We start from the raw sequence: 25,733 nt of genomic DNA, 5'->3' as shown, positions 1-25,733 counted from the left end.
TAATGGAGAAGAAGTATAAAACCAGTTTCCTTCTGTATTGCGGAAGGTCTAACATCCCTAAAGCACAAGCACAGGGCACCATGGAGATTATCCATCCTATGACCCCCGTGGTGATGCCTGCGACCTCTGATCCACTTGTATACAGAGTTCTGCTAAGTATGGCCCCTCCAATCAGGAGAAAGGCTGCACCCACCCAGCCGATGTAGAGCGCTCCCCCCAGTTCCCTCTTCACTCCGAACAACAATTTGGAGGAGTCGCTGATGATTGCCCTGGCCTTCCAGGAGACAGGAATGAGGATGAGTATTCCGGCCAGGATGGAGAATATTCCCTTAATGTAGTTAATGCTCTTGTCCCCGACCATAGAGACCATGACCCCCAGAAACCCCAAGATAATAGCGATGATGTTCATGGCTCTGGCGGCCTGCAGGTTGAAGCTCCATACAGAGCTTAGCATGGAGTCGTAGACCTCACACTGCATCTGGCACGTGCTCCTTTTCACACAGCTCATCCACAGGCCGTCCCAGACCACCTCCGTGGTGCCAAAGTTAGCTGCTATGAAAGTTGTCTCCATCCAGGTGGGGAGTGCACACACTAAAATGGTGGTGATTAATCCTATGACTCCCAGGGCGATGCCCATGATCTCCATGCCCATCGACATACTGGGTCCCTGGGTGCGTCTCGCTACACCTGCCCTTCCTGGAGGAACAAGGATGTGACTCAACAAAGACATTCCAAAACAGCAGAGATGTTGAACTTCCAGAGGAGATCCTGGAGCTATGGCACCTTCAGTCTTTACAAAGTTCTAGAACAGCAGATTCTTACACTCTGCAGTTTGCTGCTGAGATCTTCTGTAAGATAAGAGAACTGAACCACTCAGTAGACCTCTATATCTGTTCAATGGAAACATAACCTATTACTACAGATTTGGGTCAGTATGTGGTTGAACTAGTGCAATATACAGCTGTTTTTTCCTGGTCTATTTAAGTTACTGTTACATAGAAAAGTATTTCCACCAGTATGTTTTACCAAAATGACAGATTAGTGTGCGTGTGTGTGCATGCGTGCCTGCATGTTAGTGCATGTGTGTGTCTGCATTTGTGCGCGCGTGTTTGTTTGTCTGTCTGCATGCGTGCGTGTCTGTCTACGTGTGTGTGTCTGTTTGTTTGTGTTGAGGTGTTTGTATGATACAAAGGAGACATTTCCCTCCCTGAAAAAGCTATCTGATACACAACACAAATTGCTATGAATGCCATTGAACTGTGAGATAAAGAAAGCATTATATGTCCATTTCACAAGGTCTCAGAGCTCAACTGAAAACATTTCAATAGCAGAAGCATGGTCTAAAGTCATTGACGCCCACACCAGACACACACACACACACACACACCTCCCATTCAGAGTCGCTGTCGATGACCTGCTGATGGGAGGCTGAGAAATCATTTACGGCAGGGTCCGTCATGATCTAAGCACTCCAGAGGCCAGAGCAATCAAGCACAGAGCAATATCCTGGTCTGTGTCCCAAATGGCACACGATCCCCTACATAGAGCACTACCTTTGACCAGAGCCCTATGGGCAAAAGCAGTGTATTGTGTAGGGAATAGGGTGGCATTTGGGACGCAGCCCTTTCAGCCAATCACAGCAAAGGTAAACAATTCCAATCACCTTTTGACTCGATATTTCCAGGTACCTCCATTACCATGGCAACAATCGAATGAGAAGGGAGGGGTTTACCTGCTCCCCCAACGGACATTTACCATGCCCCCCACCCCCCAATGGACATTTATCATTGTTACAGTTGTAAATATGTATATATTATTATTATTATTATTATTATTATTATTATTATTGTTATTGTTTTATACACTTCTCTTTGACCTGCTCTGTTGGATCTTAAGAATGTCACTGTACCTTGCGATTACATCTGCGACCCTGTGCATGTGACTAATAAACTCTAATCTAAATCTAATCCTTAACCCAGGTGATGGACAGCAGGAAAACCATAGCAGCAGTATAATCTAGGCAGTGGGCTTCACTGTACACTAATGTAGTGACTAAACATTCTAATGTAGTAACTGAACATTCTAATGCAGTAACTGAACATTCTACGTTCCAAGGTTACCGTTCTGTGTAGGGTTGGGTTTAATTCCTTTTTAATTCCAACAATTTAGGAAGAATACTGAATTGCAATGTAACTAACCCAACCTGGATTCTGTCTTTGACTACTCATCTGCCCCCTCTAATCAATGGTAAAGAGCAACATGTTCCTGTTATAGCCTGATCTATAAATGAGAGAACAAGCTGTGGCTTTAACAAGAACATGACAAAAAATCTAACAAGAGGGAAGAAAACACACAGAGCATTGTTCCTTCACTTTGAAGTGGAAATAGCATCAAATCCTATTGCCTGGTTCTCCACCACCTAATAGAATCACAATGGGCTTGACTAAAAAACTACCTTTCTGAGCCCAGTAGAGAAATGAATGTTCTATGTTTTCTATATCAAGGTTCATGCAGTATGAGAATGAACAAAAGCCACAACTGTGCCCATTCTATGAGAAATAGTGAAACATAGAAATATAATTACTTGAATAACAATTCCACTCATTCTATTTCTATGGTGTGAATCAAAAGGTTTTACAGGCTGGATGAGATCATGTAGAGCAGGGTTCCTGGTGGGCATAACAGACTGTAAAAAACACAAGGAAATAAGCACCAAGTGATTTAAATTTAAGAAATATGTTCCCAAGTATTCCCAGGTGTAATAGAGGGAGATGACATGATCGTATATAAGGTTTGAAATGATTATGTTTTAGTCAAATACAGTGGGGGAAAAAAGTATTTAGTCAGCCACCAATTGTGCAAGTTCTCCCACTTAAAAAGAAGAGAGAGGCCTGTAATTTTCATCATAGGTACACGTCAACTATGACAGACAAATTGAGAAAAAGAAATCCAGAAAATCACATTGTAGGATTTTTAATTTATTTATTTGCAAATTATGGTGGAAAATAAGTATTTGGTCACCTACAAACAAGCAAGATTTCTGGCTCTCACAGACCTGTAACTTCTTCTTTAAGAGGCTCCTCTGTCCTCCACTCGTTACCTGTATTAATGGCACCTGTTTGAACTTGTTATCAGTATAAAAGACACCTGTCCACAACCTCAAACAGTCACACTCCAAACTCCACTATGGCCAAGACCAAAGAGCTGTCAAAGGACACCAGAAACAAAATTGTAGACCTGCACCAGGCTGGGAAGACTGAATCTGCAATAGGTAAGCAGCTTGGTTTGAAGAAATCAACTGTGGGAGCAATTATTAGGAAATGGAAGACATACAAGACCACTGATAATCTCCCTCGATCTGGGGCTCCACGCAAGATCTCACCCCGTGGGCTCAAAATGATCACAAGAACGGTGAGCAAAAATCCCAGAACCACACGGGGGGACCTAGTGAATGACTTGCAGAGAGCTGGGACCAAAGTAACAAAGCCTACCATCAGTAACACACTACGCCGCCAGGGACTCAAATCCTGCAGTGCCAGACGTGTCCCCCTGCTTAAGCCAGTACATGTCCAGGCCCGTCTGAAGTTTGCTAGAGTGCATTTGGATGATCCAGAAGAGGATTGGGAGAATGTCATATGGTCAGATGAAACCAAAAAGGACTTTTTGGTAAAAACTCAACTCGTCGTGTTTGGAGGACAAAGAATGCTGAGTTGCATCCAAAGAACACCATACCTACTGTGAAGCATGGGGGTGGAAACATCATACTTTGGGGCTGTTTTTCTGCAAAGGGACCAGGACGACTGATCCGTGTAAAGGAAAGAATGAATGGGGCCATGTATCGTGAGATTTTGAGTGAAAACCTCCTTCCATCAGCAAGGGCATTGAAGATGAAACGTGGCTGGGTCTTTCAGCATGACAATCATCCCAAACACACCGCCCGGGCAACGAAGGAGTGGCTTCGTAAGAAGCATTTCAAGGTTTCTGGAGTGGCCTAGCCAGTCTCCAGATCTCAACCCCATAGACAATCTTTGGAGGGAGTTGAAAGTCCGTGTTGCCCAGCGACAGCCCCAAAACATCACTGCTCTAGAGGAGATCTGCATGGAGAAATGGGCCAAAATACCAGCAACAGTGTGTGAAAACCTTGTGAAGATTTACAGAAAACGTTTGACCTGTGTCATTGCCAACAAAGGGTATATAACAAAGTATTGAGAAACTTTTGTTATTGACCAAATACTTATTTTCCACCATAATTTGCAAATAAATTCATAAAAAATCCTACAATGTGATTTTCTGGATTTTTTTTCCTAAATTTGTCTGTCATAGTTGACGTGTACCTATGATGAAAATTACAGGCCTCTCTCATCTTTTTAAGTGGGAGAACTTGCACAATTGGTGGCTGACTAAATACTTTTTTCCCCCACTGTATAATATCTGTTTGGGCTTCTTGCGGTCAATTTGCAGTCTACAAATTATTTGTAATTATGTTCCGGCCCCCCGACCATCCGCTCATGAAAAAAAAAAAAAAAAGTATGCGGCTGAATCTAGTAGATGATCCCTGCTCTAGAGGAACTGTTGTACTGTAACAAGAGGCCAAGCAGAGGGGAGCCAGGGAGAACCTTGAGGGCAATAATTAGAAACACAATGGCATTGAAATATAATTTATTTAATAGGATTAAATGGAATTGTCCATTCTAGAGGAATTGTATTTCTATGGTGTAACTCAAAGGTTTTACAAGCTGGATGAGATCCTGTAGAGGAACGGTTTAACAAGAGGCCATTCAGAGGAGAGCCAGGGAGAACCTTGAGGGTGAAAATACACTGCTCAAAAAAATTAAAAGGGAACACTTAAACAACACAATGTAACTCCAAGTCAATCACACTTCTGTGAAATCAAACTGTCCACTTAGGAAGCAACACTGATTGACAATACATTTCACATGGTGTTGTGCAAATGGAATAGACAACAGGTGGAAATTATAGGCAATTAGCAAGACACCCCCAATAAAGAAGTGGTTCTGCAGGTGGTGACCACAGACCACTTCTCAGTTCCTATGCTTCCTGGCTGATGTTTTGGTCACTTTTGAATGCTGGTGGTGCTTTCACTCTAGTGGTAGCATGAGACGGAGTCTACAACCCACACAAGTGGCTCAGTTAGTGCAGCTCATCCAGGATGGCACATCAATGCGAGCTGTGGCAAGAAGGTTTGCTGTGTCTGTCAGCGTAGTGTCCAGAGCATGGAGGCGCTACCAGGAGACAGGCCAGTACATCAGGAGACGTGGAGGAGGCCGTAGGAGGGCAACAACCCCAGGACCGCTACCTCCGCCTTTGTGCAAGGAGGAGCAGGAGGAGCACTGCCAGAGCCCTGCACAATGACCTCCAGCAGGCCACAAATGTGCATGTGTCTGCTCAAATGGTCAGAAACAGACTCCATGAGGGTGGTATGAGGGCCCGACGTCCCCAGGTGGGGGTTGTGCTTACAGCCCAACACCGTGCAGGACGTTTGGCATTTGCCAGAGAACACCAAGATTGGCAAATTCGCCAATGGCGCCCTGTGCTCTTCACAGATGAACGCAGGTTCACACTGAGCACATGTGACAGACGTGACAGAGTCTGGAGACGCCGTGGAGAACGTTCTGCTGCCTGCAACATCCTCCAGCATGACCGGTTTGGCGGTGGGTCAGTCATGGTGTGGGGTGGCATTTATTTGGGGGGCCGCACAGCCCTCCATGTGCTCGCCAGAGGTAGCCTGACTGCCATTAGGTACCGAGATGAGATCCTCAGACCCCTTGTGAAACCATATGCTGGTGCGGTTGGCCCTGGGTTCCTCCTAATGCAAGACAATGCTAGACCTCATGTGGCTGGAGTGTGTCAGCAGTTCCTGCAAGAGGAAGGCATTGATGCTATGGACCGCCCGTTCCCCAGACCTGAATCCAATTGAGCACATCTGGGACATCATGTCTCGCTCCATCCACCAACGCCACGTTGCACCACAGACTGTCCAGGAGTTGGCGGATGCTTTAGTCCAGGTCTGGGAGGAGATCCCTCAGGAGACCATCCGCCACCACATCAGGAGCATGCCCAGACGTTGTAGGGAGGTCATACAGGCACGTGGAGGCCACACACACTACTGAGCCTCATTTTGACTTGTTTTAAGGACATTACATCAAAGTTGGATCAGCCTGTAGTGTGGTTTTCCACTTTAATTTTGAGGGTGACTCCAAATCCAGACCTCCATGGGTTGATAAATTTGATTTCCATTGATAATTTGTGTGTGATTTTGTTGTCAGCACATTCAACTATGTAAAAAAAAAGTATTTAATAAGATGATTTCATTCATTCAGATGTAGGATGTGTTGTTTAAGTGTTTTTTTGAGCAGTGTATAATCATTCAGGTCTCACAGCGCAGCGCCACAACACAATTAAATAATCAATTAATCAATATGACATGAGCAGTAAGCCTTTTTGTTATGAGTTCAGAGCTGCTGTGGCTTGCCAGATAACGCTAGGGCATCAGGGTGACTACTCTAAAGGAAAGGCTTTAGCTTGCACGTGCCTTGAGTCTATAGAGTCTGCAGTTAAACAGAAACAAGATGAACAAAAGCAGCGCAGTAGTATGATGTCAAGAAGCAATACATAAATACAATGAAGGAGAAACCAACCACACACACGCGCAAATGCAGGCACACATACGCACACACACACCACAGGAGGTTGGTGGCACCTTAATTGGGGAGGACGGGCTCGTGGTAATGGCTGGAGCGGAATAGGTGGAATGGTATCAAATACTTCAAACACATGGTTTCCATGTGTTTAATGCCTTTCCATTTGCTCCGTTCCGGCCGTTACTGTGAGCCATCCTCCCCTCAGCAGCCTCCACTGATACACAACCCCCCCCCGCCCCCCCAGACACATTGGAGATTAAATTCCAGAACCCAGACTCATTCCTAGATGCATTTCTCTCTGCCCATGGGGTGCCATGAATCTGGCGCAGGAGAGGAGATGCCCGTCAGCAGGGGAAGGTTCCTAAATGAAAGCAAGTCAAACTAATTTAAGAATCGATGTGTCTTCTAGAGAGACTGGTATCCACAGAGGAAACACTTCCAGCCGGAGGGCTTAAAGACACAGGAAAATATCTGTTCTGGAAAAAAATCTATTAAAAGTTCAGCCAGGAATGGCCCCATTTTAAGTACAAATATGAGGTATGAGGGACATCGATTGAATCTTACTCTTTTCATAGAAAACGTGTGTGTGTGTGTGTGTGTGTGTGTGTGTGTGTGTGTGTGTGTGTACTCGTGTGTGTTTGTCCATGTATTATCCATCCCCACTCACCCTGAAGTCGATACCCACAGTAGAGATGAAGCTTCCTGCCAGGAAGGCTCCGTCTTTGAAGCGCACCAACAGACAGGTCTTCCCCACCCCGGAGTCTCCCACCAGCATCACCTACAGCACAGCAAGAGGGACAAACTGAATGAAGTTTCTTTTTTTTTTTTTTTTTACACACATCCCAAAATAATGATGGAAGCTGCACAAAGGAAGGTCAAACAGTGAGTGAACATTCCCTTTGTCTCAATGTAAAGGGACAAACTGAACATGACAGGTTCCAGCGCACATCCCCAGAGAGACAAAACAGTCCAATAATCTTTCAACACAACCCCCACACTCTCCTCCCTCATACCGTCCCTGGTCCCAACATATTGGATTGTTCCAGCCACGTTGTTCCAGACATGTTTCTCCAGACACATTGTTCTAGACATGTTGTTCCAGCCATGTTTCTATCCTCAGACTCCTGTACACCAGTGGTTCTCAAAAACATTTTTTGTTTACTCCAATCACATTTTACTCTGCCTGAAGTACCCCCCTCATCTGCAACTGAGTACCCTCTGTGGATAGGACAGGTACCCCATGGGGTACTCCAGGTTAAGAATCACTGCTGTACACAATGGCTATGTCCACTACAGGAGATATCAGACCTCTAACCAGACAACCATTATAACTCTATTCACTTAAGAGACAGACCCAAAGTCACACAATAACACAGCTAGACATTAGGAACACAAGTGGCCATAAGGAAGTCACCTAGACATTATTGCACATCTGGTCATTTGTTTTGTTTAGAATTACTATCAGATTCTCATTAAAACCTTGATTATCATAACTGGATTAAAGAGCTCTGTCTCGACATCTTGGTATCTGGCCAGTAGGGATGAGAGCGTGACTGGGCATCTGGACATTAGGTTGTCCTCTTAATTTTGGCCAGATAGCAATGCTGAATTCTGTGCCTGTGTCTGTGTGTGTCTGCATGCGCGAGGGTCCTGCTGCACACATTACTCTCTTTCCGGCGCCTGATGACGTTATAGGGTTGATGTGGTTAGTGTTATCAGGTTAGCTGGAGGACCACAGGGGCCCGGGGCCTCAGTCTGAAGGATTATCATGTCATCCCAGGAGGGGAGGATGATGGAGGGAGAGATGGAGGGGTGATGGAGGGAGGGATGATGAGGGAGAGATGCAGTAGAGATCCAGCCAGGTCAGGTCAGGTTGATAAAATCTCAGCGGCATCTTCATTCCTCTCATCTTCTCTCCTGTTCCCACATCCTCTCTTATCCTTATCTACCCCTCTTCTCTCCTCCCCTCTCATGTTCCCACATCCTCATCTACCCCTCTTCTCTCCTCCCCCCTCATCTCCTCCTCTGTTCCTTCATCCTCTCTTCTCTCCTATCCTATCCACTGTATTTTACTCTGTCTCCCTCTTAAACAGCAGTATTTTAACAGACCCAGGCAGAGTGAATAGAGCAGGAAGTGAAGTACCCTGTTTTTCCTCTGTTAAATCATCTCCCAGACTATCTGCTGCTCCACAGAGTGTACGGTGAGTGCCATATCAAATCAAATTTTATTTGTCACATGCGCCGAATAGAACAGTGAAATGCTTACTTACAAGCCCTTAACCAACAATGCAGTTAAGAAAGAATACCAAAAAAATAAATATACACACACACACACACACACAATATAAAATACTAAATAAAAGTACCAAATAATTAAAGTGAAGCAGTAAAAATAACAATAGCGAGGATATATACAGGGGGTACCGGTACCGAGTCAATGTGCGGGGGCACCGGTTAGTCGAGATAATTGAGGTAATATGTATATGTAGGTAGAGTTATTAAAGTGACTACGCATAGATAATAAACAGGGGGGGGGGGGGGGCTTCAGATGTTCAGGAATCTTATGGATTGGGGGTAGAAGCTGTTTAGAAGCCTCTTGGACCTAGACTTGGCGCCCAGGTACCGCTTGCCGTGCGGTAGCAGAGAGAACAGTCTATGACTAGGGTGGATGGAGTCTTTGACAATTTTTAGGGCCTTCCTCTGACACCACCTGGTATAGAGGTCCTGGATGGCAGGAAGCTTGGCCCCAGTGATGTACTGGGCCGTACGCACTACCCTCTGTAGTGCCTTGCGGTCGGAGGCCGAGCAGTTGCCATACCCAGGCAGTGATGCAACCAGTCAGGATGCTCTCGATGGTGCAGCTGTAGAACCTTTTGAGGATCTGAGGATCCATGCCAAATATTTTCAGCCTCCTTGGGAGGAATACGTTTTGTCATTCCCTCTTCACGACTGTCTTGGTGAGCTTGGACCATGTTAGTTTGTTGGTGATGTGGACACCAAGGAACTTGAAGCTCTCAACCTGCTCCACTACAGCCCGGTCGATGAGAATGGGGGCGTGCTCGGTCCTTTTCTTTTTCCTGTAGTCCACAATCATCTCCTTTGTCTTGATCACGTTGAGGGAGAGGCCAGGTCTCTGACCTCCTCCCTATAGGCTGTCTCGTCGTTGATCAGGCCTACCCCTGTTGTGTCGTCGGCAAACTTAATGATGGTGTTGGAGTCGTGCCTGGCCATGCAGTCATGGGTGAACAGGGAGTACAGGAGGGGACTGAGCACGCACCCCTGAGGGGCCCCCGTGTTGAGGATCAGCATGGCAGATGTGTTGTTACCTACCCTTACCACCTGGGGGCGGCCCGTCAGGAAGTCCAGGATCCAGTTGCAGAGGGAGGTGTTTAGTCCCAGGGTCTTTAGCTTAGTGATGAGCTTTGAGGGCACTATGGTGTTGAACGCTGAGCTGTAGTCAATGAATAGCATTCTTACATAGGGGTTCCTTTTGTCCAGGTGGGAAAGGGCAGTGTGGAGTGCAATAGAGATTGCATCATCTGTGGATCTGTTGGGGCGGTATGCAAATTGGAGTGGGTCTAGGGTTTCTGGAATAATGGTGTTAATGTGAGCCATGACCAGCCTTTCAAAGCACTTCATGGCTACAGACGTGAGTGCTACGGGTCGGTAGTCATTTAGGCAGGTTACCTTAGTGTTCTTGGGCACAGGGACTATGGTGGTCTGCTTGCAACATGTTGGTATTACAGACTCAGACAGGGAGAGGTTGAAAATGTCAGTGAAGACACTTGCCAGTTGGTCAGCGCATGCTCAGAGTACACGTCCTGGTAATCCTTGTGAATGTTGACCTGCTTAAAAGTCTTACTCACATCGGCTACGAAGAGCGTGATCACACAGTCGTCCAGAACAGCTGATGCTCTCATGCATGTTTCAGTGTTACTTGCCTCGAAGCGAGAATATAAGTAATTTAGCTTGTCTGGTATGCTCGTGTCACTGGGCAGCTCGCGGCTATGCTTCCCTTTGTAGTCTAATAGTTTGCTAGCCTTGCCACATCCGACGAGCGTCGGAGCCGGTGTAGTACGATTCGATCTTAGTCCTGTATTGAAGCTTTGCCTGTTTGATGGGTCGTCAGAGGGCATAGCGGGATTGCTTATAAGCTTCCGGGTTAGAGTACCGCTCCTTGAAAGCGGCAGCTCTACCTTTTAGCTCAGTGCGGACGTTGCCTGTAATCCATGGCTTCTGGTTTGGGTATGTACATACAGTCACTGTGGGGACGACGTCATCGATGCACTTATTGATGAAGCCAGTGACTGATGTGGTGTACTCATCAATGCCATCAGAAGAATCCCGGAACATATTCCAGTCTGTGCTAGCAAAACAGATCTGTAGCTTAGCATCTGCTTCATCTGACCACTTTTTTTATTGACCGAGTCACTGGTGCTTCCTGCTTTAGTTTTTGCTTGTAAGCAGGAATTATGGTCAGATTTGCCAAATGGAGGGTGAGGGAGAGCTTTGTACGCATCTCTGTGTGTGGAGTAAAGGTGGTCTAGAGTTTTTTTCCCCTCTGGTTGTACATTTAACATGCTGGTAGAAATGAGGTAAAATGGATTTAAATTTCCCTGCATTAAAGGCCCTGGCCACTAGGAGCGCCACCTCTGGATGAGCGTTTCCCTGTTTGCTTATGGCTGTATACAGTTCATGGAGTGCGGTCTTAGTGCCAGCATCGGTTTGAGGTGGTAAATAGACAGCTACGAAGAATATAGATGGTCTACAGCTTATCATGAGATACTCTACCTCAGGCGAGCAAAACCTTGAGGGTTAGAGACTTCCTTAGATATCGTGCACCAGCTGTTGTTTACAAATATACATAGACCGCCACCCCTTTACTTACCAGAGGCTGCTGTTCTATCCTGCCGATACAGTGTATAACCCGCCAGCTGTATGTTATTCATGTCTTCGTTCAGCCACGACTCGGTGAAACATAAGATAATACCGTTTTTAATGTCCCGTTGGTAGGATTACGTGCTTGTAGTTCATCCACTTTATTATCAAGCGATTGTAAATTGGCCAATAGTATCGATGGCAAAGACAGATTAGCCACTCATCGCCGGCTCCTTACCAGGCACACCGATCTCCTTCCGCGATCTCTCCTTTTCTTTCTACTGCGAATGAAGGGGATGAGGGCCCTGTCGGGTGTCTGGACCAAATCCCTCTCGTCCAACTCATTAAAGAAAAATTATTAGTCCAGTTCAAGGTCAGTAATCGCTGTTCTGATGTCCAGAAGCTCTTTTCGGTCATAAGAGACGGCAGCAGCAACATTATGTACAAAATAAGTTACAAACAATGCGAAGAAACACAAAATAGCACGGTTGGTTAAGAGTCCATAAAACGGCAGCCATCCCCTCCGGCGCCATTACATTTGACATATCAGCTGTAATAAACCAGGTTCACCCCGGCCGCCAGCCCCTGCACGCTCCTCATATGCTGAAATACAACAGTGAATCCAATGGCGCTCCGCAAATCAAACCCTTTTGTAGGGTGCAGGCTACATCTCACTCGGGGGCCAGGTTTTCATCAGCACATAGTGAACTGAACTTCTCTCTGAACAGTCATGTTTGAGTCAGTGATTTGAAGGAAGAACATTGGTGTTAGGAGTTTTTTCCCCCCCACTGGTATTAGCCATTGTTTCAACTGATATTCCACTCAAACTGAACTCATCATCATCATCACAGTTTTTGCTCTGTACTGAAAGTGCACCATCTTGTGACATGCACATTGTTTTGGGATTGTATTAAGAGTGGAAAAATTTACAAAATAGAGTTTTTAAGTGAAGTGATCCTTTAAGGCTCTCTTTGTTTTGGGCTTGAATTATGTATTTAACACCCGAACATCCTAAAGTTGGTATAATGCTTGTGAGCTCAACTGAGGTGAGCAATGTATGAAATGCTACAAATGAGCTACACTATGCCAGTATTTCTGGGTAATGGTCTTGAGGATGCCAAATTGAATGACAGCCTCCGCATTTTCTAAATCTGCAAGTCTCTCCAGGGGTTGGGTTGTTGCTCTAGGCCTATCCTTTTCAATTTCCTCCATGCGAAAAAAGGAAGGGTTGATACATTTCTAAATGACAAAAACAATAAAGGGTTTTGCGGTTGTGAGGCCCGTTGGACATTCCTGCAGTCAGCATGCCAACTGCACGTTCCCTCAAAACTTAACAAAATATAAATGCAACATGGAACAATTTCAAAGCTTTGACTGAGTTACAGTTAATATAAGGAAATCAGTCAATTGAAATAAATTAATTAGGCCCTAATCTATGGATTTCACATGACTGAGAATACAGATATGTATCTGTTGGTCACATACCTTACAAAAAGGTAGGGGCGTGGATCAGAAAACCAGTCAGTATCTGGTTTGACATCCATTTGCCTCATGTAGCGAGACATCTCCTTCGCATAGAATTGATCAGGCTGTTGATTGTGGCCTGTGGAATGTCGTACCACTCCTCTTCAATGGCTGTGCGAAGTTGCTGGATATTGGCGGGAACTGGAACATGCTGTCGTACACGTCAATCCAGAGCATCCCAAACATGCTCACTAGGTGACATGTCTGGTGAGTATGCAGGCCATGGAAGAACTGGGACATTTTCAGCTTCCAGGAATAGTGTACAGATCCTTCTGACATATGGCCATTCATTATCAAGCTGAAACATGAGGTGATGGCGGCAGATGAATGGTACAACAATGGGCCTCAGGATCTCGTCACGGTATCTCTGTGCATTCAAATTGCCATTGATAAAATGCAATTGTGCTTGTTGTCTGTAGCTTATGCCTGCCCATACCATAACCCCACTGCCACCACGGGGCACTCTGTTCACAACATTGACATCAGCAAACCACCCGCCCACACACACAGAGTTTGCGGTTGTGAGGCCGGTTGGACGTACTGCCAAATTCTCTAAAACGGAGGTGGCTTATGGTATAGAAATGAACATTCAATTCTCTGGCAAAAGCTCTGATGGACATTCCTGCAGTCGGCATGCCAATTGCGCACTCCCTCAAAACTTGAGATATCTGTGGCATTGTGTAATGATCATGCTGTTTAATCAGTTTATTGATATGCCACAACAGTCAGGTGGATGGATTATCTTGGCAAAGGCGAAATGCTCACTAAAAGGGATGTAAATAAATGTGTTAACAACATTTGAGATAAATAAGCTTTTTGTGCATATGGAAAATTTCAGGGATCTTATATTTCAGCTCATGAAACATGGGACCAACACATTACATGTTACGTTTATATTTTTGTTCAGTATATCCTCACTCGTATTGGAGCAACAGGAGTGTATCAGAGAAATAGGCTACCATTCAGACAGCCTAACTAACAGTGACTCATCAACAGGATGGTGATTGGGAAGAAACCTGTCAATCAATCAGTTAAACTCTCTCTCTCATCAAAACACCACAACCTGTTCTTTAAAAACCATGTTGGTTCATCCTTACAACCACCACTTCCCTTTGTTTAAATAGTTGGTTCAGCCTAACAACCACCACTTCCCTTTGTTTAAATAGTTGGTTCAGCCTAACAACCACCACTTCCCTTTGTTTAAATAGTTGGTTCAGCCTAACAACCACCACTTCCCTTTGTTTAAATAGTTGGTTCAGCCTAACAACCACCACTTCCCTTTGTTTAAATAGTTGGTTCAGCCTAACAACCACCACTTCCTTTTGTTTAATCAATTGGCTCTTCCTAAAAGACATATTTGTATGGGAAAAGATATGCTACATTCAGAGGTAAATGTAGTAGAGAAATGACACTCAGCGGGGAATACAATATTTCCAATACTCAGAGATAAGAGAAAAACAGAAAACAAGCAACCAGTCATCACATCAAACAGTCACTTCAAAGACAGACGGGCACATCACCAGAAGGAGAGCCGGGGTAAGAGAGTTTGGCTGCACATTTAGGTATGGCACAGAAAGGGAGAGAGACAGAGAGATAGAGAGAGAGGGAGATGGAGAGAGGGGGGAGGAGAGGAAAATTATGAGAGGAGAGAGAAACAGAGAGACAGACATGGGCCCTGACAGTAAATCTTAGTAAGACAAAAATAATGGTGTTCCAAAAAAGGTCCAGTTGCCAGGACCACAAATACAAGTTCCATCTAGACACCGTTGCCCTAGAGCACACCATATTAGAGACATATTTCCCTTAGATTACAGAGATCCACAAAGAATTCGAAAACAAACCCAATTTTGTTAAACTCCCTTATCTGCTGGGTGAAAAACCACAGTGTGCCATCACAGCAGCAAGATTTGTGACCTGTTGCCACAAGAAAAGGGCAACCAGTGAAGAACAAACACCATTGTAAATACAACCCATATGTTTATTTATTTTCCCATTTGTACTTTAACTATTTGCACATTGTGACAACACTGTATATATACAAAATGACATTTGAAATGTCTTTATTCTTTTGGAACTTCTGAGTGTAATGTTTACTGTTAATATTTATTGTTTATTTCATTTTGGTTTACTATCTACTTCACTTGCTTTGGCAATGTTAACATACGTTTCCCATGCCAATAAAGCCCTTAAATTGAATTGAAATTGAATTGAGAGAGAGAGCGCACTTTGAAGCAGTGACAGGATGAATTCATACCCATCACAACCTGTTGATTAGCCTTAAGACTATATGGCTACACTAGTACACAGAAAACTGCCAATTAGAGAATAAATTCTGAGATTTGTTGGCTCTTGGTCCCATGTGACCTTCATTGGTTACTGAGGTGCTATCGATTGTCTTTAGTGACACAGCTGTGGCAGAGGGATTAGCTGGGTTTGATGAATGAGTGTTTTGTAGTCTTGTAAAACACCCCAGGCTTGACAAAGTGAACAGGAAAAGGTCACTGTGGTGATTAATGTTATACACAACATAACATTTACAACCCATTAGTCCTTTCAAACATGTAGGCTAACCTAGGTCTAGGCCTACTTGCTTGATGTGCATTCACACATGAAGACGACACCATTTTGTATACATCTGGCCCTTCATTGGACACTGTGTTAACAAACCTCCAAACGAGCTTCAATGCCATACAACACTCCTTCAGTAGCCTCCAACTGCTCTTAAACACTAGTAAAACTAAATGCATGCTCTTCAACCGAACGCTGCTTGCACCCGCCCACCCGACTAGAATCACTACTCTCGACGGGTCTGACCTAGAGTATGTGGACAACTACAAATATCTAGGTGTCTGGTTAGACTGTAAACTCTCCTTCCAGACTCACATTAAGAATCTCCAATCCAAAGTTAAATCTAGAATCGGTTTCCTATTTCGCAACAAAGCCTCCTTCACTCATGCTGCCAAACATGCCCTCGTAAAACTGACTATCCTACCGATCCTTGACTTCGGCGATGTCATTTACAAAATAGCCTCCAACACTCTACTCAGCAAATTGGATGTAGTCTATCACAGTGCCATCCGTTTTGTCTCCAAAGCCCCATATACTACCCACCACTGTGACCTGTACGCTCTTGTTGGCTGGTCCTCACTACATATTCATCGCCAAACCCACTGGCTCCAGGCCATCTATAAATCACTGCTAGGCAAATCCCCGCCTTATCTTAGCTCATTGGTCACCATAGCAACACCCACCCGTAGTCTGCGCTCCAGCAGGTATATCTCACTGGTCATCCCCAAAGCCAACACCTCCTTTGGCCGCCATTCCTTCCAGTTCTCTGCTGCCAATGACTGGAACAAATTGCAAAAATCTCTGAAGCTGGAGACACTTATCTCCCTCACTAACTTTAAGCATCAGTTGTCAGAGCACCTTACCGATCACTGCACCTGTACACAGCCCATCTGAAATTAGCCCGCCCAACTACCTCATCCCTATATTGTTATTTATTTTGCTCATTTGTACGCCAGTATCTCTATTTGCACATCATCTCTTGCACATCTATCATTCCAGTGTTAATACTAATTGTAATTATTTTGCACTATAGCCTATTTATTGCCTTACCTCCGTAACTTGCTACATTTGCACACACTGTATATATCTTTATTTCTGTTGTATTTTTGACTTTGTTTTGTTTTACCCCATATGTAACTCTGTGTTGTTGTTTTTATCGCACTGCTTTGCTTTATCTTGGCCAGGTCGCAGTTGTAAATGAGAACTTGTTCTCAACTGGTTTACCTGGTTAAATAAAGGTGAAATAACAAATAAATAAAAAATAAAATAAAAAATAAACACATTACATTTATTATCTGTAGCCTATCAACCGGTCATCTGTAGCCTATCAACCGGTCATCTGTAGCCTATCAAACCTGTCATGATTATGCCACTAATATGTTATGATATATGTTGTTGAATCATAACAGCCTAACAAACTAGCAATATGCTGAGATAAAATAATGAAGTAACCTAATGTTATTGTTTACAAATTAAGGGCTATGCTCAGGTGCACTTACCTTGAATGCGATGTCATAAAACTCGCTGCTGTTGCTGAGTGAGGGTCTGCTCGGATCAACCACACCGTTCGCCTGCACCACGCTCCCGGTCCCTGCGGTGCACTTCCCACTTTTCCCGTTCTGTTTTCCGATGGGGCTGCCTGTCGTTGGGCTGGTGTTGGCGTTTTTGCCCTTACCCGCCTTTTTGCGGGACATTTTTTCACTCCAAGCAGTTAACAGTTTATAAGAAAGTGTGACGTTTGAGAGTGGCGCGAAAGATTTGAGCGCTTGCGCACGATAAACAAGTCAAATTATTCGTTTTTGTTTTAGAAGTTGTGCAGTGGGACTGAAATAAAAAAAATCCTTCCCGGTTTCACCTGCACGTTGAAATCATGCCTAGCGACACTTTCCTCATGTCACAATAAAACTTGAGTGAACGGTTCGACTTGCGTCTTCTCTCTGTAGAGCAAAAAGCACACTGCTAGGCTACCTCCTGAAACACAGCTGACTTGCACTCTTGTCCTGTTCAGGTTCCTCCCGCTTCTGCCTTGCCAATGATGATACTGGGCTTTCAGCAGCCTTTTCCAATAACAATAAGCAGCAGGCGTTATCAACAGCGACCAGCAAGCAACGCACGAACAAACGCCACCTTGCAAGACAAGCGAAGCTTTGCGCGCTGCTTGTAGGATTTATGAAACACTTTCAAAGGAGCACTGCATTTTAACAGCCATTCAGCACCATGAAAAGCGCCCATTCAAATAAATCCACCGGCTATCTGTAAAGTGGAGCAATATTAAGCTGTTTAGGCTGAAACAGTATATGTTTCTGGATAAGAGCGTCTGCTAAATGACTAAAATGTAAATGTAAATGAAAACAAACAATTATGATTCATTATCTTTCAAACTCATAGTTTTTCTTCGTATGTGCTCGTTAAGGGTCCAATTGTTGTTATATGAGTCAGCAAAGTATGCCTACCAGTTATTTGAAAGAGTAATCATTTAAAAATGTACAACAAGAATGCCGCTAAATCGGAGTTGTCACTTGTTACCACATCTACAAAGTCAAATTGGCTATAGGCCTATCGTAAAAATTCATGAAAAAAATAGGTGCTTTTTGGTCTTCATTTAAGGTTAGGTTTAAAATCAGATTTTAAGAAGATAAATTGTAGAAATAGGCGAGGTATAGCCATAATTATGACCTTGTGGCTGTGGTAACTACCTACTGACGACCCTAAATCGGCTGCTCTCAAACCTATCCAGCTGGCTGTAGCCTACATTTCGTGGACAGAAAAGGAACTTGTTTAACACTGCACATGTGCAGCACTGTGATTGCACTGGCTTTGCGACGATATGTCGAAGGTACTCTCTAATCTCGAAGTGATGCAAAATTCATTAGTCTATGGCTATTCAACATTAATGCATATGTCAATATTCACATCTGAACAATAATTCAAAGTCAAAGTGATACCCATTTGCTGTGTTGCCTATAATAATAACCTACACATGTTTTTGAATAAGCAGACACACATTTAGCAAGTATTTTCTTTACTCAAAGACTAAAATAACTTAATACACAGACCTAAATTCATTCCTAATATGGGAATTTAATTAGTGCTCCATGTTTACCTGCGTACCAGTCAGTCTATTTTAACATCAACTGTGTTCAGACTGTATCCTAGACTACCACGCAGAGCCATAGCTCTGTTAACCACGTTATACCTGCATGATAACTTAATACAGTTTGAACAATGAAGACTGCACCTGATAACTATGATTGTATTGTTGATTAGTCAGTAGAGTCAGTCTATTGAAGTTTGCAGTGATCTGAATGTGTAATTTTAGTATAGCGCCACCAGAGAGAGCTACAGGCCAGACATTACATTTGGAAGGGCAAAAGAAAGACCATTCAATTACCAAGTTTAAATTTATGTTTACTTTATTTTCATTTCACATGAATATGTTTAGTCTTTTTGTTGTTGTTGCTCCAGGCATCACAAATCAACATCAAGACAATGGGAAAGATAAAGGCATATCACAGACAAATGAACAGGCGGATCAACTGACATTTGCAAAGTCATAAACGGGTTTGAGTGTTTTTGACCTCTGTTACTTTTTAAAAGATGTTTTTTATGAATTACTTACCTCAGTCCAAAAAGGTGATCTGTCTGTTGTGACATTTTCTCCACACACACACACACACACACACACACACACACATGCACGCACGCACGCACGCACGCACACACACACACTCACACACACACGGACGGATGGAAGCACGCACGCACGCACGCACACAGAGAGAGAGAGAAACAGACACACACACACACACACACGGACGGACGGAAGCACGCACGCACGCACGCACACACACAGAGAGAGAGAAACAGACACACACGTACACACACACACACACCCACACACACACACACACACACACACACACACACACACACACACACATAGTCCAAAAAGGTGATCTGTCTGTTGTGACATTTTCTCCACACACACACACACACACACACACACACACGCACACACACACACACACACACATACACACACACACACACACACACACGGACGGACGGAAGCACGCACGCACACACACAGAGAGAGAGAGAAACAGACACACACACACACACACACACACTCACTCACACACTCACACAGAGACAGTGTCTTTAGACCGTTTTACCCCAGCACTCATAGAAATAAAGAGGTGAAGAAGTTCATGCTTCTTAGGGACTCAGGAGACATTTTAATGGCCAAACCAGTGAGTTGAACCTGCTGCCCAACTCAACGGTCTAGTAAGAGGGACTGGCTGGACGCACAAGGACAGCTGACAGCCTAGGCCACCTCTCCTTGGCCCCAAAACTGAAGCCGTCTGTCAGCATTTTTAGACCTCCACCCCTTCTTGCCCCACTCACCCCCTAAACCCTTCTCCCCCACCTCTCCCTCACTCCTCTCTCTCTCCTCTGACAGCTGAGATTGGTTCCACTCCAAACGCAGCTGTCTCCACTTGGAACAGCTGGACATTTTGGAGGGAAGGAAGAGAGCATGAGGAAAGGAGGGATGAGAAAAAAAAGAGGGCCCTGGAATTCATCCGTGCTCCTAGAGAAATTAACAGCCTTGTCAAGGCGGGTTAAATATGCCTGCGAGTGTGCTTCTGAATACGGGCGTATGATGTGTGTGCATGTGTTTCAGCATGCGTGTGCACAACTCCTTAGAGTTCTAGGAGACGAGCGTCGTGTTTTTATTTCATGTTGAGATCAATGTGAAAACTGGGACACAACTGTATGTTGTTTGTGCTCAAACTAATAAAAACACGCCACAAATAGTACTATTATCTTCCTTTTATGTCCCTGCAGATGTTAGCACTATAATGTTATTTAACCATCCAAATCTTTTTCTAATTACTGTATTATTTCATCAACGTCATTAAGACCACAGTTTAACATCACACTAGCCACACCTTGGGCGGGAAGTGTTGCCCATGGCAATATCTCAGACAGCCACCAACACTCTGAAACTTTACATCAGACCTGGGTTCTAACGCTATTTTAAATCATTTCAAATGCTTTATCTGTTCTTGATTGCACTTGACTGGTGCAGATCCCGCCCATATGGCACTCCAGGCAGGCTAAAGCAAACGCTAAGAGTATTCTAAAGATTTCAAATTGTAATTGAACCCAGGTGTGTTATACAGTAACTAATGCCAGCAGGCCCTTGGTCAGGTGCTTGGGTACTAGAAAAAACACTGCCTTGGAAGTTGATTTGGAAGGGATGGGGGACATAGGGGCAGTGTACCATACCCGCTGCTGTGAGGTCAGAACACACTTGGGGTCACAACACACAGCACGTCCATCTACGTCCAGAGAACCCCAGGCATGTGTCAGTTTACCCAGGGTCAGGTGCCCTGAGCGTGGTTTAAGAGGGGCTTGAAGGGCCCTGCAGCCGCCCGGCCAGCCACTCACCCACCCCACCCAAAGACCCAGCAAGTGTTGGGGGGGTGGGGGGAGGGGTAGCATTTGAACCTTCACTCACATCACTCACTCACTCAGCTGCCCCTACAGTACCAAGTGCTGCGAGGGCCGAGGGGCATCCTGCCAGTGCGCGCCCCTCTCCTTACGACCCTCAGTCAGTCCTTGGCAGGGTGACCACCACTGGACTGCCGGGCACTCACTCTCTCCCTCCCTCTCTAGCGCACTCTATCCCTGGGGTGTCTTGAAGTGGACAGAGAGAACAAAGATTACCAGGGACAGAGAAAGTGGGAGGGGTGACTTGGGGTTTCGATTAAAAAGCTATTACTGTTGGCCTTAGTCTTATAGTATGGGTATGTTTTATTGTTGTTTGAGACTCACCCCAAATGGTGCTTCCTGGTAGTAACATGTGCTTGGTGAAAGGGGAGGAAAGCTAAGTGGTAGTGACAGGGAGAGTACACAAGCAAACAGCAGGGAAAAACGCAGAGTAAGCACAGGCCAGATTACATACGGAGTGGTGGTTATGTTTCAGGCTTTAACGTTGGGTAAGCTAGGCTAAGAGATGGATTGAGATAGAGAGAGAGAGAGAGAGAGAGAGAGAGAGAGAGAGAGAGAGAGAGAGAGAGAGAGAGAGAGAGAGAGAGAGAGAGAGAGAGACCAAAATGAGATTCATAAGAATAGTAAGACAAGCTTCAATGCCCCCCAACCCCTCTTTTTACGCTGCTGCTACTCTCTGTTTATTATAATAAAATGCCATTTAGCAGACACTTTTATCCAAAGCAACTTACAGTCATGCATGCATACATTTTTGTGTATGGGTGGTCCCGGGGATCGAACCCACTACCCTGGCATTATAAGCACCGTGCTCTACCAGCTGAGCTACAGAGGACCACATTATCTATGCATAGTCTCTTTAACTCTACCTACATGTACATATTACCTCAATTACCTTAACTATCCGCACATTGACTCGGTACCGGTACCCCCTGTATATAGCCGCCATACTGTTATTTTACTGCTGCTCTTTAATAATTTGTTATTTTTCTATTTTTATTTTTATTTTATTTTACTTATCTATTTTTTACTTAAGACATATTTTTCCTAAAACTGCATTCTTGGTTAAGGGCTTGTAAGTAAGCATTTCACTCTAAGGTCTACACCTGTAGTATTCGGCTCATGTGACAAATACAATTTGATTTGATTTGATTTGAAAGCAGTTATAACAAACTCTCCATAGGATTGTTTTCCATGCTATTACTTGACTCATATAAAACATTCAACGTATTTTCATGACATCACCTCCACACATACATGGGACTTTAAAGTAACACCGTACTTTGATTAATGATAGCTCAGGAGCCCAGGCAGAGCTCAAGACTGGATCAAAACACAATCAATAAAGCTAGTGGAGTGGACCAGATCTACTTGATCCATGTACACCAGCAGGTTTGTAATTCATTTTGACTGGTAAAGCCATGGGTTGTGTTATATGTTAGCATTTTTTGTATACTACTTTCAGCCACTCTAGTTGACTGATGTACCCATACCAGGTCAATGAAAACATCACGCTGGTGCGATATTTAAAATCATTCCCCTCCTCCACTGAATAGGTGGCTTATTCCTATATAGTGCACTACGTTTGACCAGGGCCCAGGGCTTTTTACAGGGAATGAGGTGCCATTTCGGACGTCAGTTGCACTCTCATACACCAACATCATGACAACATTGTAGCCTAGTGCAACATGGCAACCCCCCCCTGCTTTGGAACTTTTTAAATAGGCCTGGGCTTTTAATTTTTAATTTAACAGTAACCCAGCAGGAGGTCTCAGATAGCTAGGCCTCAGAGAGCTGTAGCTGGGGCTTAATCTGAAGTGTTGAAAATAATACATGCTCAATACTCCATGGCCTCTTTAAACAGGCAGGCGAGGGCCTGGGTACCAGGACGGAAAACTCAAATAGTGCCATAATTATCATCATGGGGCAAATATATCTGCTACGCATTTATTCAGCTCTCTCTTTTACTCTCATTCTTCTTTTCTCCACCTCTCTCTCTCTCTCTCTCTCTCTCTCTCTCTCTCTCTCTCTCTCTCTCTCTCTCTCTCTCTCTCTCTCTCTCTCTCTCTCTCTCTCTCTCTCTCTCTCTCTCTGTGTCTCTCTCTCTGTGTCTCTCTCTCGCTCTCTATGTCTCTCTCTCTCTCTCTCTCTGTCTCTTTCTCTCTCTTTCTCTCTCTCTCTCTCTTTCTCTGTCTCTCTCTCTCTCTCCCTCTCTCTAACTCCTTGTTTGTTTACACAGAGATCCATTAAGAGATACATCTCCTTCTGATTTATCGACTAGTGCTAACCGCCACTTGTTGTCCTCTCTACAAGGAAGGATAGGAGGGATGCCAGTCACCTCTTAATGGGGGTCATTCTCTGCATTCAGGGCTTCCCGGGGCCCCACTGCCGTAAATCCCCCACACCCAGGATGCTTCCTGAAAGTGTCAGTGTCACCGTCTCCCGTTGCAGAGGTGACGTGATTTATGACCTCACACATGGCGCTAGCCGCTATCGGTTGCTGAGCGATGTGGTGACAGGGAGAGTACACAAGCAAACAGCAGGGAAAAACGCAGCGTAAGCACAGGCCAGATTACATACGGAGTGGTGGTTATGTTTCAGGCTTTAATGTTGGGTAAGCTAGGCTAAGAGATGGATTGAGATAGAGAGAGAGCGTGAGAGAGAGAGAGAGAGAGAGAGAGAGAGAGAGAGAGAGAGAGAGAGAGAGAGAGAGAGAGAGAGAGAGAGAGAGAGAGAGAGAGAGAGAGAGAGAGAGAGAGAGAGAGAGAGAGAGAGAGAGAGAGAGAGAGAGAGAGAGAGAGAGAGAGAGAGAGAGAGAGAGAGAAGGAGAAGGAGAAGGAGAAAGAGGAGAGGGAGCCAAGTACAAGTCATGGTCAAATTCATAATCTAGGCGAAGAGATAGATTGCGATAGACAGAAAAAAAAGAGAAAGACGAAGGAGAAGATAAGCCAAGTACAAGGCATGTCAAAGGAGTTGTGTTCACTCCTCTCTTTCCTCTAGGAGTAGATTCTAAGCAGATTGTGTTGTAGGTGGCAGTAATATTTCACAGCACTGAGGAGGCCCCAGTAAATGGCTCAGTAAAAGGTCATGAGGCACCATGGATGTGTCCCAAATGGCACCCTATTCCCGACATAATGCACTACTTTTGACCAGAGCCCTATTAGCTCTCGTCAAAAGGAGTGCACTTAACAGGGAATAGTGTTCCATTTGGGATGCAGGCCATGCCTTTCCTTTCCCTCTGACTCAGTGCCACTTTACTGGGCTCAGCTGGAAGCTTGGTACCATAGCACTGTGAGAGGGTGACACACACATAAATACACACACAAATCTACACACACACACACACACCGGATTAGGTTCAGAGTGGGCAGATTAGGTTCAGAACTGGAACGAAAATGGTGTGTGTGTGGGTGAGTGTGTGTGTGTGTGTGTGTGAGGGTGAGTATGTGTGTTTGTAGGGCTTCTGCAAGGGTGACAGCTGGGATGAGGGTGTGTGTGTGTGTGTGTGTGTGTGTGTGTGTGGAGGAGGTGCAAACAGAGCAAGTGTCTCTTTATTTTAGTCACATGCATGTTTGAGTGTGTGTGCATGTGAGCAGTTATATATGACCTGCTGCTACTGTGTGTAGATAATTGAAAAGGCATTTTGTGGAAGCCTGCCAGTTCATATGTTCAGTGTGCTGAGGAGCCAACGGATGTCTGGTGCTATAACGAGTGATGACAACCACTGCAGAGTCACCTATAAGTGTTAAGGCTATAAAACACATGTTTGTGTGTTTCATGTGCGTTGACATGTCCACATACATTTGTCTGTTTATACCTTAACATGTTCTATGTGTGTGTGCTCATTAGCCAATGGCTGCCTGCTACAGGAATGAGTAATGACAGCCACTGTAGACCGGCTTCTAATTATTTAGGCTATTCATGTTTGCATGTTTACATCTCCACCACATACATGTGTCTGTTTATACCTTAACATGTTTTATGTGTGTGTGCTGAGCAGCCAATGGCTGCCTGGCTGGTGCAGTAACGAGCGATGGCAGCCGCTGCAGAGTGCTCAGGGCCGGGCGAGCAATGATGAGGTCATTCAACAGGCAGGATTAGGGGCCGTGACAACTGGTAACAGCACTACGGCCAGTGCCAACTAACGCGCGCCGGGGACAGTTGTGTTGGTGCTAGCTGCCCGACCAGCCCAGGCCTCGCTCCATCATGCCAACCTCACCCTGTGTTGTTTTTTCATTACTGGGCGGACAAGCGTTGGCTTTCCAGGCCCGCAGCGCCAACTCACAGTTGGCATTGGCTCTCGCCATTCTCGCTGTGGTCACATGCTAGACCACAGGACTGTGAGGACCACAGCTCCCCTGGGGGAATCTAATCTAGGATCAGGTTACTCAGGAAAACACACACACTCGTTAACTAAATTATGAGAGGCTGGTTTGGGATTCCTTTGATAGGCGGTTGAGGCTTATTGAGGCGGACTAACACCATGTGAGAGAGAACTGTGTTGGTACCACATGCTTGAGCCACAGCCTGATGAAGAGGGACAATATGGACTGGTGGTGAAGGGTAAGAATAAGAGTGGGGGAACTC

The 25,733-nt window shown here is 44.8% G+C and overlaps 1 protein-coding gene across 1 annotated transcript in view; it reads right to left on the bottom strand.

Annotated features, from left to right (window-relative positions):
• The window catches only part of LOC311145184 (ras-related protein Rab-26-like), a gene marked incomplete at both ends in the record, with an annotated part of 119,165 nt that extends 101,839 nt beyond the window's left edge, over positions 1 to 17,326 (bottom strand). The window contains 2 exons of the mRNA XM_084181394.1: positions 7,330 to 7,440; positions 17,132 to 17,326. Coding sequence (XP_084037520.1) covers positions 7,330 to 7,440; positions 17,132 to 17,326 — 306 coding nt within the window. The remainder of the gene's footprint in view (positions 1 to 7,329; positions 7,441 to 17,131) is intronic.
• Positions 17,327 to 25,733: the final 8,407 nt, after the last annotated feature.

Source organism: Coregonus lavaretus, assembly GCF_964263955.1.
Source record: "Coregonus lavaretus genome assembly, chromosome: 2".
In the NCBI taxonomy this organism is placed as follows: Eukaryota; Metazoa; Chordata; class Actinopteri; order Salmoniformes; family Salmonidae; genus Coregonus; species Coregonus lavaretus.
Note: the sequence above shows the minus strand (reverse complement) of the source record. Positions and strands in the feature narration are given on the sequence as shown.